Source organism: Solea senegalensis, linkage group LG19 (genome assembly GCF_019176455.1).
Source record: "Solea senegalensis isolate Sse05_10M linkage group LG19, IFAPA_SoseM_1, whole genome shotgun sequence".
Classification (NCBI taxonomy): domain Eukaryota; kingdom Metazoa; phylum Chordata; class Actinopteri; order Pleuronectiformes; family Soleidae; genus Solea; species Solea senegalensis.
The window spans coordinates 14,531,705-14,546,320 of NC_058038.1; the positions used below are offsets into that span (position 1 = coordinate 14,531,705).

General features: G+C 37.1%; 3 protein-coding genes across 5 annotated transcripts; all 3 read left to right on the top strand.

Annotated features, from left to right (window-relative positions):
- Nucleotides 1–180: 180 nt before the first annotated feature.
- On the top strand, nt 181–5,208 carry kctd13 (potassium channel tetramerization domain containing 13). The gene is made up of 7 exons (XM_044051118.1): nt 181–574; nt 898–1,158; nt 1,730–1,899; nt 2,356–2,445; nt 2,692–2,744; nt 2,891–3,086; nt 3,764–5,208. The coding sequence occupies exons 2-7, from the start codon at nt 921–923 to the stop codon at nt 4,004–4,006; spliced, it is 990 nt and encodes a 329-aa protein (XP_043907053.1). The 5' UTR covers nt 181–574; nt 898–920; the 3' UTR covers nt 4,007–5,208.
- A 1,235-nt stretch (nt 5,209–6,443) lies between these two features.
- Nucleotides 6,444–11,464, top strand: hirip3 (HIRA interacting protein 3). Its single transcript, XM_044051116.1, has 8 exons — nt 6,444–6,562; nt 7,882–8,002; nt 8,123–8,273; nt 8,778–9,149; nt 9,240–9,391; nt 9,782–9,929; nt 10,513–10,611; nt 11,047–11,464. The coding sequence occupies exons 1-8, from the start codon at nt 6,465–6,467 to the stop codon at nt 11,232–11,234; spliced, it is 1,329 nt and encodes a 442-aa protein (XP_043907051.1). The 5' UTR covers nt 6,444–6,464; the 3' UTR covers nt 11,235–11,464.
- A 510-nt stretch (nt 11,465–11,974) lies between these two features.
- antkmt (adenine nucleotide translocase lysine methyltransferase) lies at nt 11,975–14,498 on the top strand. 3 transcript variants are annotated; one of them, XM_044051121.1, is made up of 6 exons: nt 11,975–12,116; nt 12,594–12,757; nt 12,872–12,976; nt 13,060–13,200; nt 13,580–13,630; nt 13,742–14,498. In XM_044051121.1, exons 2-6 carry the CDS (start codon nt 12,596–12,598, stop codon nt 13,931–13,933), a joined length of 651 nt encoding a protein of 216 aa, XP_043907056.1. In that variant the 5' UTR covers nt 11,975–12,116; nt 12,594–12,595; the 3' UTR covers nt 13,934–14,498. The 3 variants fall into 3 exon arrangements, with proteins under 3 accessions (XP_043907056.1, XP_043907055.1, XP_043907058.1); XM_044051123.1 differs by having other exon boundaries at nt 11,976–12,298; XM_044051120.1 differs by having other exon boundaries at nt 11,975–12,757.
- Nucleotides 14,499–14,616: the final 118 nt, after the last annotated feature.

A 14,616-nucleotide genomic window follows, 5' to 3' on the forward strand; every position in this document is an offset into this window, starting at 1 on the left:
TGAACTGGAAGTCATTAAAATGTTACAGTTGTCATAACAACATTGCTAAACGGTAATATTGACGTAATTAGTCGAGGTTTTTAAAAATGTGGCTCTGCAGTTGCCAAATGTGACCACTGGGGGCAGTAGACAGTAAACGCTCAACGTGTCACAAAAGGAAGACGGTGTGGAACGTAGAAGAAGACGACAACGGAAGACGATGCTCTAGGTTCTTTTCCGATTGACCCAGTTAGCTCCTCACGTTTAGCATTAGTTTTAATTAAATATCAGTCATTTAATGTCATCCAGTACAAGTGGCTGCTCATTATTTAGCACTTTAATGGGTGGTTTATACATTTTGGTACAAAACAAAAGAGCGTTGACAGCATTAAGTGTAACAAAATAGAGCAGCTGTTGTTAGCCACTTTGATTTAGCTGCTATTAAAATGAGCTGTCAAATGGTGGGTGCGTTGTAAAGTTGTTCCTGTGCTTCGGGTTGTCCGTATAAGCTGGCGTGTTATCAACGACTGCTGCCTGATAAACAAGTTCACAGCTATATTGGGTCGACTTTGAAGTTACTTTGATGTTCAGTGTGGTGAGTATTGTTTTCTTCAAGTTAACTCACTATCACTGTTACCGCACGATTAATGCATCACAATAACTAGATTTGTTAGAGAGAGCAACGCTTCCACAACACATTGAAATTGCTTGGTCAAATAAAGTAAATTTGATTTATATAGCCCAACATCTCAAACATAATTAGTGTCTGTGTTGCCTCTGTTAACTGTTCTTTGTCGCCATCTGTGTATATATATGACTGTGAGGAAGTGACTGGTCTACTTTAGAGGTTAAGACCATTATGATTTACTATCTCAAAGAGACACACAAAACAAACTGCCATGCTCTTCTACATTACAGTTGTGAAGTGACTCTTCAGCCCCATGTCTGCTGAGGCGTCAGTTGGCAGTCATGCTGCTGACGCTGCCCAGTTTGCTATTTACCAGCCTGCCTGCCACAACACAGATGAGCACAGAAATCGGGGTCTGCTGGGAAGCAAGTATGTTAAGTTAAATGTGGGTGGTTCACTGCATTATACAACTGTCCAGACATTAAGTAAGGAAGACAGTCTGCTGCGGCGCATGTGCAATGGAGAAACAGAGGTTACCATTGATTCGGAAGGTAAGTGAATGTGCCTGTCCTCTTACAATTTGTTGATGTAACATTATTTCATTCATAATTTATGTGAAAATAGGACACTCTAAATTGACCATAGGTATGAGTGAGAGTGAATGGTTGTTTGTCTCTATGTGGCCTGTGATGGACTGGCAACCTGTCCAGGGTTTACCCGCCCTGTCGCCCCATGTCAGCTGGGATTGGCACCAGTGCCCCTGCAACCCCCATGTGGAGGATACAGTCTGGACATGACATGTGGTCATGAAAATTGCTTATGGGCAGAAAAACAAGTGTAGTGTGAAAAATATTTCACTTTGTTGTCAGTGAACATTAAGATTGATTTTTTAAGGTAGAGGATTTCATGTATTTTTAGATATACTCAATATGTAAATCCTGAATTATATATGAATATGAATCATCTGAAAAGACTACACTGCCTTTTACTAAAATATCCTAAATAACTACAAATTTACTTTAATTTACTACTTTTATTCCCACCTTATCGTAGCATGCTCAGACTTTAGCTAGCCATATCAATCTCAGTAGTGACTTGAACTTATTTTCTCCACTGTCCCAGGTTGGGTCATTTTGGACAGATGTGGCCGGTATTTTGATTTGGTTTTAAACTTCCTGCGAGACGGCTCCGTCCCACTTCCAGAGGACCACAGAGAGTTGGAAGAGGTTCTGAAGGAGGCCCAGTATTATCAGGTCCAGGGACTCATCCAGCATTGTACTAGTGCCATGCAGGTAAATAGATAATACTTCTTTATGCATACACAAATGGAGAAGTAAAACATAATATTACACAGTATTAGCACAGTAGTCCAAAATGACTTCCCCTTTTTTTTGTTCCACGTCAATATCACCACCCAGCTAATTTGCTTCCTTCCCCTTTGCTTCTACTCTGCCTCCCTGAAAGAGTTAATGTGAACTAAAAGACAGACCAATAGTGTTGCTGTATATCAGATATCATATTTATCATATTTTCTAGATTGAATTTGAGTGAAATTATCTCCATTAAATCTCTTTCTACAGTATCTAATTTGTCATTGAATAATATGAATACTTTTAATTGAAATGATGATAATTAAATGACTTCATATGAACATTTAATGGATTTCATTGTTACTTATCATTTAATTGTAGCACTTTGATTTATCAGGCACCTAATTGATGTAACCAGTCTACTTTGCTTACCTACAGAAAAAACAGGATGTCTTTGAAAGTGTGTGCCGCATCCCCATGATCACCTCAGCCAAAGAAGAACAGAAGATGATTGCCACTTGTGGAAAGGTAACTGACATTTCTCTTAAATCTAGTGGACCACTGGTATTTCACTGTAAAAGACTAGCAGCTGACTTAATTTCTGTTCATGTGTAGCAAGTGTCTGAATGTTGGTCTGAACCTAATAATCATAGATTATATAAAGACATTAAAATTTGTTTTTTAATCTCAAGGAAATGTTTACTTGTATCATGCAAACTGGAAACAGATTTGTAAAGACCACCTTTCACTCAATACTGTTTCTTCTCTCCACAGCCCGTTGTAAAATTACAGAACAACAGAGGAAACAACAAATACTCTTACACAAGGTAAAAATTCAGTCTGACTGAATTTATGAAAAGAAATATGATGACTCATATTCTGCAACAGCAAACAATCGGTGTGAGATTTTGAATTGTTTATTAATCTGTTCAGTCAATTGTCACTCACTCTTTGTCTCTCTCCACATGACCAGCAACTCTGACGATAACCTGCTGAAGAACATTGAACTCTTTGACAAGCTTGTGCTGCGATTTAATGGCCGGGTTTTGTTTGTCAAAGACGTGCTCGGAGATGAGATCTGCTGCTGGTCTTTCTATGGTGAAGGCCGCAAAATCGCTGAAGTATGCTGCACCTCCATTGTCTATGCTACAGAGAAGAAGCAGACCAAAGTAGGCATCATTTTATGTTTAATGTCTTTGAGTTTGATCTCTTGAGAAATGTGTTTATTTGCTTTTAGGAAGGTTAAGGGGAAGTTCATATACAGCATCTTTTGCGCGCACCAATTTATTATTTTTTTCCCACATGCATTGAGCAGCAAAGCAGCTGTGAGGGAGACGTAGTATTGTTAAATCATTGTCTTTGTCTTGATGATTTATCTCAGTTGAATGTGTTAATTCATTAATTGAGGCAGGTTTTGGTTGCTTAGTAACAAGTGACGAGGTATGAGCGTGAACCTAAAACCCCTTCCATGGGTTTTTCAGGCCTCTTATTTTTAGATGCTGCATGTGAACAGCCATTAAGAGTTGGGATGAAGAGTAGTTGGCTTGGTTTAGCACAGAGACAAGAGGCACAAGGAAACAGCTAATCCGGTTTTGTCCCCAAAGGTAATAATTAACTTTACGCTCAAGTCAGCTACTATCCTTATAAATTGTTGTTATTATTATTGTTATTGTTATTATTATTATTATTATTATTATTATAATAATGATACATTTTATTTATAGGTGCCTTTCAGCCCTCAAGGACACCAAACTATGAATTAAAAAAGTGCAAACAAACGGTGAAAACCATAATAAATACACAATATACAAGAAACGACCATTATGTGTGTGTCTGTTTTTTATAGGTTGAGTTTCCTGAAGCTCGAATCTTTGAAGAAACCCTCAATATCCTCACCTACGAGAATGGCCGAGGATCTGGTTCAGGAGGCTTGCACCTTTTAGATTCAAGAGGGTCCACACTGGGAGCTGGCCAATCAGAGGAAGAGGGTGCTGTGGGAGGAGACCGACGTGTGAGACGCATCCATGTGAGGAGGCATATAATGCATGATGAAAGAGGGCACGGCCAGCAAACTGTGTATAAGGACTAATAATGTGAAAACATATGTAATTGTAGGATCACTCATATGTACATTTTTCAAAGTAACATCTTAATGAAAGAAATGTTGTGGATCATAGCAATAGCATGATAGTTAAAGTTGGGGTTTTTTTTTTAGATGTCACTGCAGAAATATATTGGTTGATGACTGATTTGCAACCATAGTAAGTTGTATGGAGTTAAAAGAAACGCTTCTGTTTACAAGACAACAAACTGCTAACTTAATTAAAATAGGAAAGGATTAAAACTACCTGGGACATGAAACTGGCATGAATGACTGCATGCATAAAGACACCCTTGATAGTAAATGAATAGGTGTCAAAATCAAGCTCCTATCCTAAAGGTTGATTTTATCCTTAGAGCCGAATGCCGTCTGTTGACGTAGGTGATAATGATATGCACTGGCAGCCTCCTCTGTGTTTGACACAGCAGGAAACACTGTGTTTATTTACATTGTGAAGTGTCTGTTGCCTTTTTGATAAATTGGACTGAGATTGTGTTGGACAGTGACAAACAGAGTTTAGATATGTTAACACTGGAATCAATCAACTCAGTAGACTGAGTGAGAGGTTTTCATGAATGAGATTTTTTGAGCAGCTCATGTTTATTTAAATTTTTACTGCTGTTGCTTCGAAATGTTTTTTTTAATTAATTTATGAATCTAATTTATTGTTTGCTATTTAACTTGCGTATTGTGTTCAATCTTTATGTAAACTAGTGCTCAAGTGAATTTTTCATGTTTTTGGAATGATATGCATTCTACGGCACACATCTGTCTTTTAACTTACTCCTGTAAATGTCTAAATTGTGAACTTACATTTCAGTTGTATGTTTTAAAGAGGAAACGAGAACATTTCTGTGACACTGTATTTTATTCTGAGCCATAACTTTCACATTATGTCTTACACCAAACTTCTGAAATGTGTTAAATGTAATTGGCCATACAGTGATGATAAAATCAAGTAATAATCGATTGTATTTATTTATTTCTCTCAGGGAGAGCAGTTTTTTAGTCATCAGTAAGTAAACCAAATTACTTTGAATGGTGACCAAAAAAAAAACACTGAATGAGAGCAATTTGTATCTCAGACCCTTTATAAAATCACCTTGTAATACCTTTACTATATGCACTAATATAACCTCCGTCCAGTAGAGGTCATGGGAATGTTCCAAATAAATGACTTATGAAATCCAGATATGACTCTTTGGTCTTGCTTCTCAAGAATCACAGTGGCACACTTGGTTTGCTGGTTTGCGTCTCGGTCCGGGCCTTTCTCTGTGGAGTTTACATGTTATGTGTGTGTGGGTTTTCTCTGGGTTCTTTGGTTTCCTTACACATGTCCAAAAACAGGCATGGGTTAATTGGACTCTCTAAATTGGCCGTGTGTATGAGTGAATGGTTGTTCATCAATGGACTGGCAATCTGTCCAGGATGTACCCCACCTTTCACCCTATGTTAACTGGAGTTGGCTCCAGCAGCCCTGCAAGCTACCCTGTGGAGGATAAAGCCGTAGACGATGGATGGATGATGATTAGATATATTTGCACACACAGTGTGAAAAAGTGATAGAGAACACACAAGCCGGGCCCAGTAACATTGGGTAGCACTTATCTGCACCCGGGGAGCAATGAGGGATAGAATTCCTTGCTCAGAGTACCTCAGCCCTTGACCTGGATGTGACACGGGATCCAGAAAAGGAAGTGCAATTCCTTTTCTGCGTGGCCCTGTGCTACCAAAAATTCTGTGAAATTCACTTCTTGGATTGAGCTATTTCTCTTGATTTTGAAGTAAACGATCATGTTAATGATTTTTCGCACACAATGGGTGTTAGTTGTTGACTTAATGGACAACCTTTTCATTTTGGGAAATATTTATGCCACAAATAACAATTTGAGAAACAAATTCCCTTTTGTGGAGGTAAAGGGGAAAAAGTTCTACATTTGTGAATAATTTTGCTGATGCAAAATTGATCTAAGGAGGACTCATGACTGATTGTTCATTGAATAGTACTGCAGAATTTGATCGTTTATACCATAGTCTAAAATATTTTGATGTATGGAAATAAATAGAAATAATGCATTTTGGAGGAATAAAGGCAAAAACAATTAATGGGTTATTAATGGACATTTATGTTGACCCTTCTGTTTATTTACATTTAAAGCAATAATACAATGGAAGACTTTAATCTCCTGAGATTAAAGTCAGAATTCTGATTTTTTTTAGAATTCTGGCTTGTATGTGGCCTTAATCCTCTTCAGCGACGAACAAAACTACAACGTCTAAGAAAAGACAACTATTTTAGTGAAGTTTGACAACACTTCTGATTCACCCTCCTGTCCAAAAGATGGCGGTGTTGATGCTAAAAGCAGTTTGCCCTTTTTAAAAAGGCGTGCCGCCAATGTGACGTCACTTCCGTTGACACCAGGTGCTGCGCCAGTTTGATCATAATATGAAACGACTAGAGCGGGAAGCAATGGTGTCCAAGCGAGAAGCAGCCAGAGTCCGCCGGTTTGTTTGCGATCAACTCCACGATGAGCCGGACCTCAGGTATACAACATTCTAGAGTCGCGTTTTTAAGTGAACACATTGGCCTAACTGTGGTCTTCTTTGGGGTTTTTATGCAACCTATTGCACTACAACCTCACTTAGCATTTACATTTATTTTAGGTTATAAAGCACTTAACCAAAGCTAGTTGCATGTTTTTCTCCGAACATGGTATTTTATGAACAAATACCACGTACAAACGCCGTCATTAATACAGATAAACATGGATATGGCTTATACATTAACATTAAACAAAGAGCACAAAAGTTTTAACGTCTTTCTTATATTTTTAAACGTTCTGCCCAATTTCCTTATTAAAAGCTGGAAATAAAAGTGCTGTTTTATCATGCCAATGACTCAATTCGATGATGCATTGTGTCCTCAGTTTTCAATATGCATGCACATGACTTATTTTTTCATGTTATGTTGAGTCAGTCGTATCAATAATATATTCAGGATATATCTTCCCTGAAGTATGGACATTGACAGCACAGGCGTGTAATTCTTTGCTCAAAAAAAGTGAACACATCCACTTAAATTATGACCAAAGTAGCTAGCAGTATAATATTTGTGTACGAGTTTACTTTATTAGTAAGGAGGTATTATTCCCCTAATAATAAAGTCATATGCAAATGTTGACCAGCACGATGCAACAATAGTGGTGGTGGTGACTTCTTGCTGAAATAATAACAGTATGTGATTATTGTTTCTTAGTGGTCAAACCCTTAGGGGTCCAGTGATGGTAAACAGACAGGATTTTCAACCTCTTTTTTGAAAAATAGTTAAAATATCAAAGGAAATATTTCAGTGACAGGAATGCCAAAAGTTTGAAGAATGAAGAACTCCACAATGTTCCATTATCACCAAGTATTGGGGGGCTATTGTTGAACCGTTTTGATTAAATCAAATGGAAGAAATTATGTTTATAGATTAGCAACCAACCTAAGAGCATTTGTTTGTGGAAAATTTGATAGGATTCAGGGTAATTTCTCTATTTTGCACACATGGTAATGTACATGCTACCTTATGTTGTAACAATGATTGTGAACTTTTATTACCTCTCACACCCCCACGTTACTCAGTTACTAATAAACACTAGTGTGCCATAATTATGTTGTAAATGTTCCTCACCCTGCATAATACTATCAGTTCACTCCAGGATGCACAAACATTGTGAGTTTTAAAGTTAACTTATTTAGGAGTTTAGGAGTTTGTTAATATTATGTGTCACATACATCATTCATTATAATGCTTATTTAAAAACACATTTTACCTTTTCCTCTGTACAAATTGATATAATTACTCTACTGTCTTATTCCAGTAAACTGAGCTTGGGGATTTTAAAGAAGCGTTACTTGGCGTTGGAGGGACTTGAATCATTAAATCCACATACCCGAAATTATATGAAACAGGTGGTTGAAGAGGAGCTGATGAAGATGCAGGTAAATAAATCCATCCTATACAGCTTAATACAAGAGGTTAACATTTTATGGGGGTTTATTATAGTGCTGGGATATTACTGTTATCATCATCATGATCACTGATAGTTTTTTCTCATCTAGGACATTGATGAAAATGGAGGTGAGCAGGAGACCAAGAAGCCCCAAAACAAAAGGAAAAGAGAGCAGGAAAACGACGAGGTGAAAAGTGGGACAGATGAGGAAGATGAATCCAGAGCAAAGAAATCCCGCTGTCAGTCAAGCTCATCATCAGGTTGTTTTAATTATTTTATTTTCCTTTTTAACTGTAAAATTATTTATCTAATATACAATGTTTTGAATTTGTGGTCAACCAGTGTTTCAATATTCTTATAAAGCCCTGGCTGTCACTATATGTTCTGCTTACAGTACTAGCAGCATGTGTTGGCATGCTATATTATAAAATAAAAAGCTAGTCACAGCTTATAACTTTTTCATTGTGTGTGTGTTTAAAGCAAAGACACATATAGATACAAACATATTATTATGCCCATTACAATAGAAGGTAAAGCACTGAGTATATACAGTACTTTTAATTGTGTCCTTTAATTGTGTCCTTTAATTTTGTTAGGTGGTTTATCTTGAATCACTTGAATATTGGTATATTTCAGAGACTCACACTCACCAGCCCCTGTATTAACATGATAGAATTTGTGTCATCCAGTGATTGTTACATTTTAATTTATTTGCCTCTGTAAACTGTAGAATGTTTTTTTCTTTATTGTGTATTTAACGACAGAATCTGAGGATGAAGACGGCTGTAAAACAGGAAGTGAAAAGGAGGACCAAAGTAGTTCTGGGTCTGAGGACACGGTGGGGAAGGTGAAAAACCCCCAGCAAAAAACAAATGCAAAACAGACGCAGCGTAAAAAAAATCAGGACTCTTCAGATGAGGAAGTGAGTGAGTCAGGAAAAAATGAGAGTGACTGTGGTGAAAGTCCAAAAGAAAGGATGAAAAAGAAAGGCAATCCAAAGAGTGGAGAGATGAAGAGAAGCAGCAGTTTAAGTCCTGGAAAGAAAAAAACCTCAAGTGGTGAAGAGGATGAAAGTGAGACGGATAAAAAGAATGACAAACGTGACTGTAACGAGTCCTCGGATGACAACGAAAAAGGTGACTATATAACCTGTGCACTTCTAGACAAGTAAATGGTCAATCATTGTAGTCTCTTCATTTACTTTAATATGCCTTTCTTTCATGCAGATGAAATGGTCCCTGTTCAAAAGAAGAATAACGAGACAGACTCAGATTCATCATCGCTCACTTCTTTGGAGGACGACGACCAGAAGGGTGGGACAGAAAATAGAAAAAAGAAAACTGTGAAAAAAGAGAGAGAGAGCACCAAGGGTGAAAAGGTGAGTTATTTTATCAGGCTTTGTAATGTTTTTTTTTTGTTTGTTTGTTTTTTTATCTTAATATTAAATGTTTCGAATATAAGGTTGCTGAATGTTTTTTATTTTTGCTTGACTGTTGTTGTGGTGATGTCATATGTTTTTGATAATTAATTATAACTATTATTTTTAACAATAATGACCACATAATTGTTTTTTTTTTTTAAATACAGGTGGACACCAAAAGATATTTCTGCACCTTTTTGCTTTATCCAGTTAGAAAGGAGTATTCTGTGCTTTCCGTCTTATCGAGACACAAAGTGCAAATTCCACCATCTTGCACTTTGTTTGTGTATTGAACACCTTTCGGTCACTAGAATAAAGTAGTCGTCTCAACTTGTCTGACTCCTGCAGGAGGACAATAAAACAGTTGTGAGGCTGAAACGTTACATCGCCCTCTGTGGTGTGAAGAGAAATTACAAGAAGCTCCTCAGTGGCTGTCGGTCTGTGCGCTCAATGGTTACTGTTCTAAAGAAGGAGCTTGAAGATCTCGGTGTCCAAGGTCAGTGGAAATACTTTCACTTTTAAACAGACCATAATTTACACATTAGTAAGTTAATTAAATTAGTTTTTATGGGTTATTGTATTAAATGGTTAAAAAAAATAAGAGAAAGAATCCCAAATGAGCTCCGGTAGCTGACGTCACACAATTCCATCTTACAACCCACATTTTGGCTGGAAGCTGCACTTTTCAAATCTATAGACTAATATTGCCTGCTATAATCGGGAAATAATCGGCCCTTGTGCCCTTGGATGTCAAAACAGTCGAGGACAAGCAAAATGGAGAACATTTTACTGTATCACCAAAGATCAGGAGAGACAGCTAAGTTGGATCACTGCCATAAAACAAATTCAACGCAAACATGTGTAGTTATCACTTCATATCAGGTAATCCAACATTAACTTACTTTTACTTGTTTATTTTACATGTGTGCATGTGTGAGTGTTATCTAGAGAAGGATGAGGGAGAGTTTATCAGAAAGTTGAAAATGTTGGAATAATGCAGGTCTGGAATAATGTCCACTCTAGCTGTAACTATCACACCGCAGAGTTGATCGCACACTCTTACATGTGTTTTCACACAGGTCAACCATCTATTAAGAAATGCAAGAGTGCCAGAATGAAGAGAGAAGAGGCTCAGGAGGTTGCTGAGCTTGATGTTGGCAACATCATTGCCACACAGGGTAACTATTGTTTTTTTTATATTTGTCATCACAGAAGAGTGGGGGACACCCTTCTTCCAGAGGGTGCCACCACTTTCCCGAAAGATTACAGCCATTGGTATTAATTAGCAAAGTAGATTTCTTACAGTTATTCCCAAGGCAAAATGAATCCAGTTTCTACCAACCAAAAATCACAAATGCAACGCAAAGTGCCATCATTTGTGAAAATGATATATCGTCTTGCCATATAGTGTGGGTGTTAAATTCAGTTTGAACAAAAATAACAAATTAATGTTACACTCAATGTGAATTATTCAGACATTGTGCTATCATCCTGCTCATCACAGCGCACTTGTATTGTTTTTATTTAACAGTTTGGAGGTGATAGAATCACTTTAACATTTCATAGAAATGATTTGATTTGTGACATCTGTTAATGTAAATTTTATATTCCAGGTCGTCCTAAACGTAGAGGAGCCTCTGCAAGTTGGGAACAGCATGACCCTCTGTCTTCCACATATAAGCGCACTTTGCACTCTGGCTCTGATAGTGATCAGGAAAATGATAAAAGCAAAGGCCACAGAAAAACAAGAGACTGGGCCAACCTGCAGGGGATCATCAGTGATGATGCAGACAGTGACTGACGGAGTCACTTCCTATTCCACTTCCACTTAGATACGGACTCTATTTCTGTCTGGGATTAGATCTTTGCAAATTGTTTTGGTATTGATTCTGCACATTTTTGCATTTTATTTTTGTCAAAAAAAGGTATTCTTTGAATCAAGGGCAGTTTTTTGCAAAGAAATATTTATTATAGCATTATATTTTTGCATCTCTATATATGTCCTTTTTCAAATAAACGTTTCAAATATTATATTGATATGGAAATATTATTTCAACCAAAATAAATGCATGAAGAAAAGGATACAGAACAGGTCACAAGAATATAATAGTCTTTAACGCAACAAAATTATAATTACTTTACAAATTTCAGAGGTTTGAGAACTCTAAAATCTTAACAAACCTTTCAAGGGCCACATCCAGATATTCTATTTTTACATCAAGAATGTAACATTGTAGTAATTCAATTTTTTTTCTTTCAGTATTTTTAAAACAATTTCAATTGGCATGTTGAACTTAACTAAAAATGTTGCCACTATAAAGTGACTACTTTCTACTAGTATTTTCCTTCTTTCCACATGTTTCAATTAAGTAGGTACATGGGGGGAATATTTATATCCCAAATGAAGACCACCAGGGCCGCGGACCACATGGACAACAGCCAACACCAATAATTATCTGTCTGTGATGGAAATATACGCTGATCCAGGTTCATTCGATGGACACATTGAAACCAAAATGCATCCAACACGTTTCATACTTGGCGCTGCAGGAAGCACATCTCAAAGGAAAACAACGAAATGAATCCCGGAACTAGTGTGAAGTAAGCCCTCGGATGTACGGTATATTTTGTAGACGGACCATTCCTACAGGCTAATGTGTCCGATGCAGCTGATCTTCCTCAGGTCACAAACCTTAATCTAGTAGTAGTAGTAGTAGTATAATATATAGTCGTGTTCTCCGCGTGCGTGTGACATAAGTCTTTTAATGTTTTTGAATTAACGAATTAAGTACGTATGTTCCCATTCTGGCGTTTCTGCTTACAAGTGACCGTCAACCAGCTGCTTACAACCCGTCTGTCACAGAGGTACCACAGTAATTAATAATAGTAGCGACATACATCAAACTTCAGACCCCAGGCTGCGTTGAAATAATTTCACTCGCACCAATAGTAAAGATTCAGTTGAGACAGACCTAAACTGATTGTTACAATCTTGTTAAAATTGTGGCATGACGTGATTATCTTCTGAAGACTCAGAGTAGTGTAGTAGTGGTCAACCACTGATGATTTTGCTGGTTTACATTATTGCAATTTTAACCCTTTTTTCCCCCCAGACTGTGTTTTCTCTAAAATAAAATTTTAAAAAACACATTTAATGCAGAAATGGATGATGACATGCCAGAAGAGTGCTTTTCAGAGCTCAAGACTGGGAACCTTGGAGTATGGGGTGTTGCACAGATAGCTGCTGGCACTGGGCTTGCTGTATATGCCATGTGGGTGGGAATCCTCCAGCCAGGTTTCCGAAAAGTCCCTTTAAAGCTGCAGGTATGGCCTACTTAAAAAAAAAACATTCTCAAATAACCATGGCATGAGTGTAGCTCTGCTTGTCACAGTTGTGCCATTAAGGATGTTTCAGATGTATAACTCTTTATTTTTTAGGTCCCTTATATTCCAGCCAGCAAAGTTCAAGTTGATAATGTCATGAGATTGTTGAGTGGTCGAAAAGGAGGCCTTGTCGATTTGGGGTCAGGTGATGGTCGCATTGTGAGTATGATCAGGATGGATTGTATCCTTATTCTTGCACCAGTAAACTATAGAATTTTGACTGGTTATTTTGACATCTAAAGGTATTGGAAGCCCACCAGCAGGGTTTCACCCCCTCTGTTGGTTATGAGCTCAACCCTTGGCTTGTCCGTCTTGCCCGCTTTCATGCATGGAGAGCAGGCCATCAAGGAAAAGTGTCGTACAGACGAGAAGATCTCTGGAAGGTTCAAAATTTTACACACCCATTGTGCCATTAGTAACACTCTTTCACAAATTTAAAAATTATATGAGCCACAATTAAATGACAACATTTCAAAGTATTATTGTATTTCGTATTGGCAACAATAATACTGTATGATTACACTGCTTATTTATAAAAATAATAATCATGTCCTTCCATCTGTATTGTTAAAAACAGATTTTCTTATTTAGACAGAGTTAAAATTAATTGTTCAAATATCTTTATAAACATTAAAACAACATTTTCAGGCAGTACTTATTTTTGTTTCAGCATTTTTTAGGAGTGCTATTACATTTTTGAAGCAAGTACAATTTTTACCAATTTCTGTTTACATCATTACATTGTACTATATCTCATCACAGGTTGACCTAACAAAATGCAAGAATGTCACAGTGTTTTTGGCTCCCAGCGTGGTGAGTAAATTATGTAATATAATACGTGTTAATCCACAAACTAGTAGATCATATTGTATGTAATGAATATATATACAGCACAAGTATTAAATTGTGCTTGTATGTTCCTAGCTTTCATTATTACAGGAGAAGTTGCAGAATGAGCTTCCTGATGATGCCTTAGTTGTAGCTGGACGTTTTCCCTTTCCTGACTGGAAACCCTTCAAGATTGAGGGCCAGGGTGTGGACAGAGCCTGGGCATATAGCGTGCAAGCACAAAGACAGCATATCTTCAAGAAAAACAACACACTAACCTCCAGATAGCGACCTTGACAATGAACTATCCATAGCAAAATTATCCACTTGAAGTTATATGACATCGCTGGACTTTTGCCATCCTAGGTATCATAGAAATATTATCACTAACCTACTGTTTATAAAATGTAAATATCCTGGATTGGGACTATCAAGTACATTTACTGCACAAAACCATGTTTTCTACTGCTTTAAATTTATTCTCCAAACTGTTATCTGCAACATTGGAAACACTTCTGCCTCTCGACACCTTTACACGTTTGGGTGATCACCTGCTTGGGGAAGCAATGCTTTTATTGTTTGTTTTTAACAAGCTTATGTTAATTTTAAATCTTGTAACTTATATTAGATTACTAAGTATGAAGACCATAACTAATTCCTTTGTGGATAATGATCAGGCACACTTTGTGCTGGAGAAACTATCCCAGGTTATAATGCATGTATAAACCCCATCAGGTCAATGGTGTGCATCATCTGATGGCATAACATAGTTATATATGTGCACATATTAATCTATCTTCATTCTTTTGCATTAGATTTTACTTGTCAATAAACCTTTCTGCTGTAAAAATAACTGTGCTTATGTACTGTGTGTATGGGAATTATTCTATCTTTCTTACTTTAATTTGTTACATTAACACATTTAATGGCCTAAATAAAACGAGTAATACATCTTTACAGTGACCAACAGT

Bases quoted from the DNA above. Each gene is read 5' to 3' on its own strand.
- hirip3 (XM_044051116.1), top strand. From the start codon at position 6,465: ATGAAACGACTAGAGCGGGAAGCAATGGTGTCCAAGCGAGAAGCAGCC. The intron at 8,274-8,777 runs GTTGTTTTAATT...ATTTAACGACAG, and splicing joins TCAGTCAAGCTCATCATCAG to AATCTGAGGATGAAGACGGC. The intron at 9,392-9,781 runs GTGAGTTATTTT...TGACTCCTGCAG, and splicing joins AGAGCACCAAGGGTGAAAAG to GAGGACAATAAAACAGTTGT.
- antkmt (XM_044051120.1), top strand. From the start codon at position 12,596: ATGGATGATGACATGCCAGAAGAGTGCTTTTCAGAGCTCAAGACTGGG. The intron at 12,758-12,871 runs GTATGGCCTACT...TTTATTTTTTAG, and splicing joins AAGTCCCTTTAAAGCTGCAG to GTCCCTTATATTCCAGCCAG. The intron at 12,977-13,059 runs GTGAGTATGATC...TGACATCTAAAG, and splicing joins GGTCAGGTGATGGTCGCATT to GTATTGGAAGCCCACCAGCA.
- kctd13 (XM_044051118.1), top strand. From the start codon at position 921: ATGTCTGCTGAGGCGTCAGTTGGCAGTCATGCTGCTGACGCTGCCCAG. The intron at 2,745-2,890 runs GTAAAAATTCAG...CCACATGACCAG, and splicing joins AACAAATACTCTTACACAAG to CAACTCTGACGATAACCTGC. The intron at 3,087-3,763 runs GTAGGCATCATT...TGTTTTTTATAG, and splicing joins CAGAGAAGAAGCAGACCAAA to GTTGAGTTTCCTGAAGCTCG.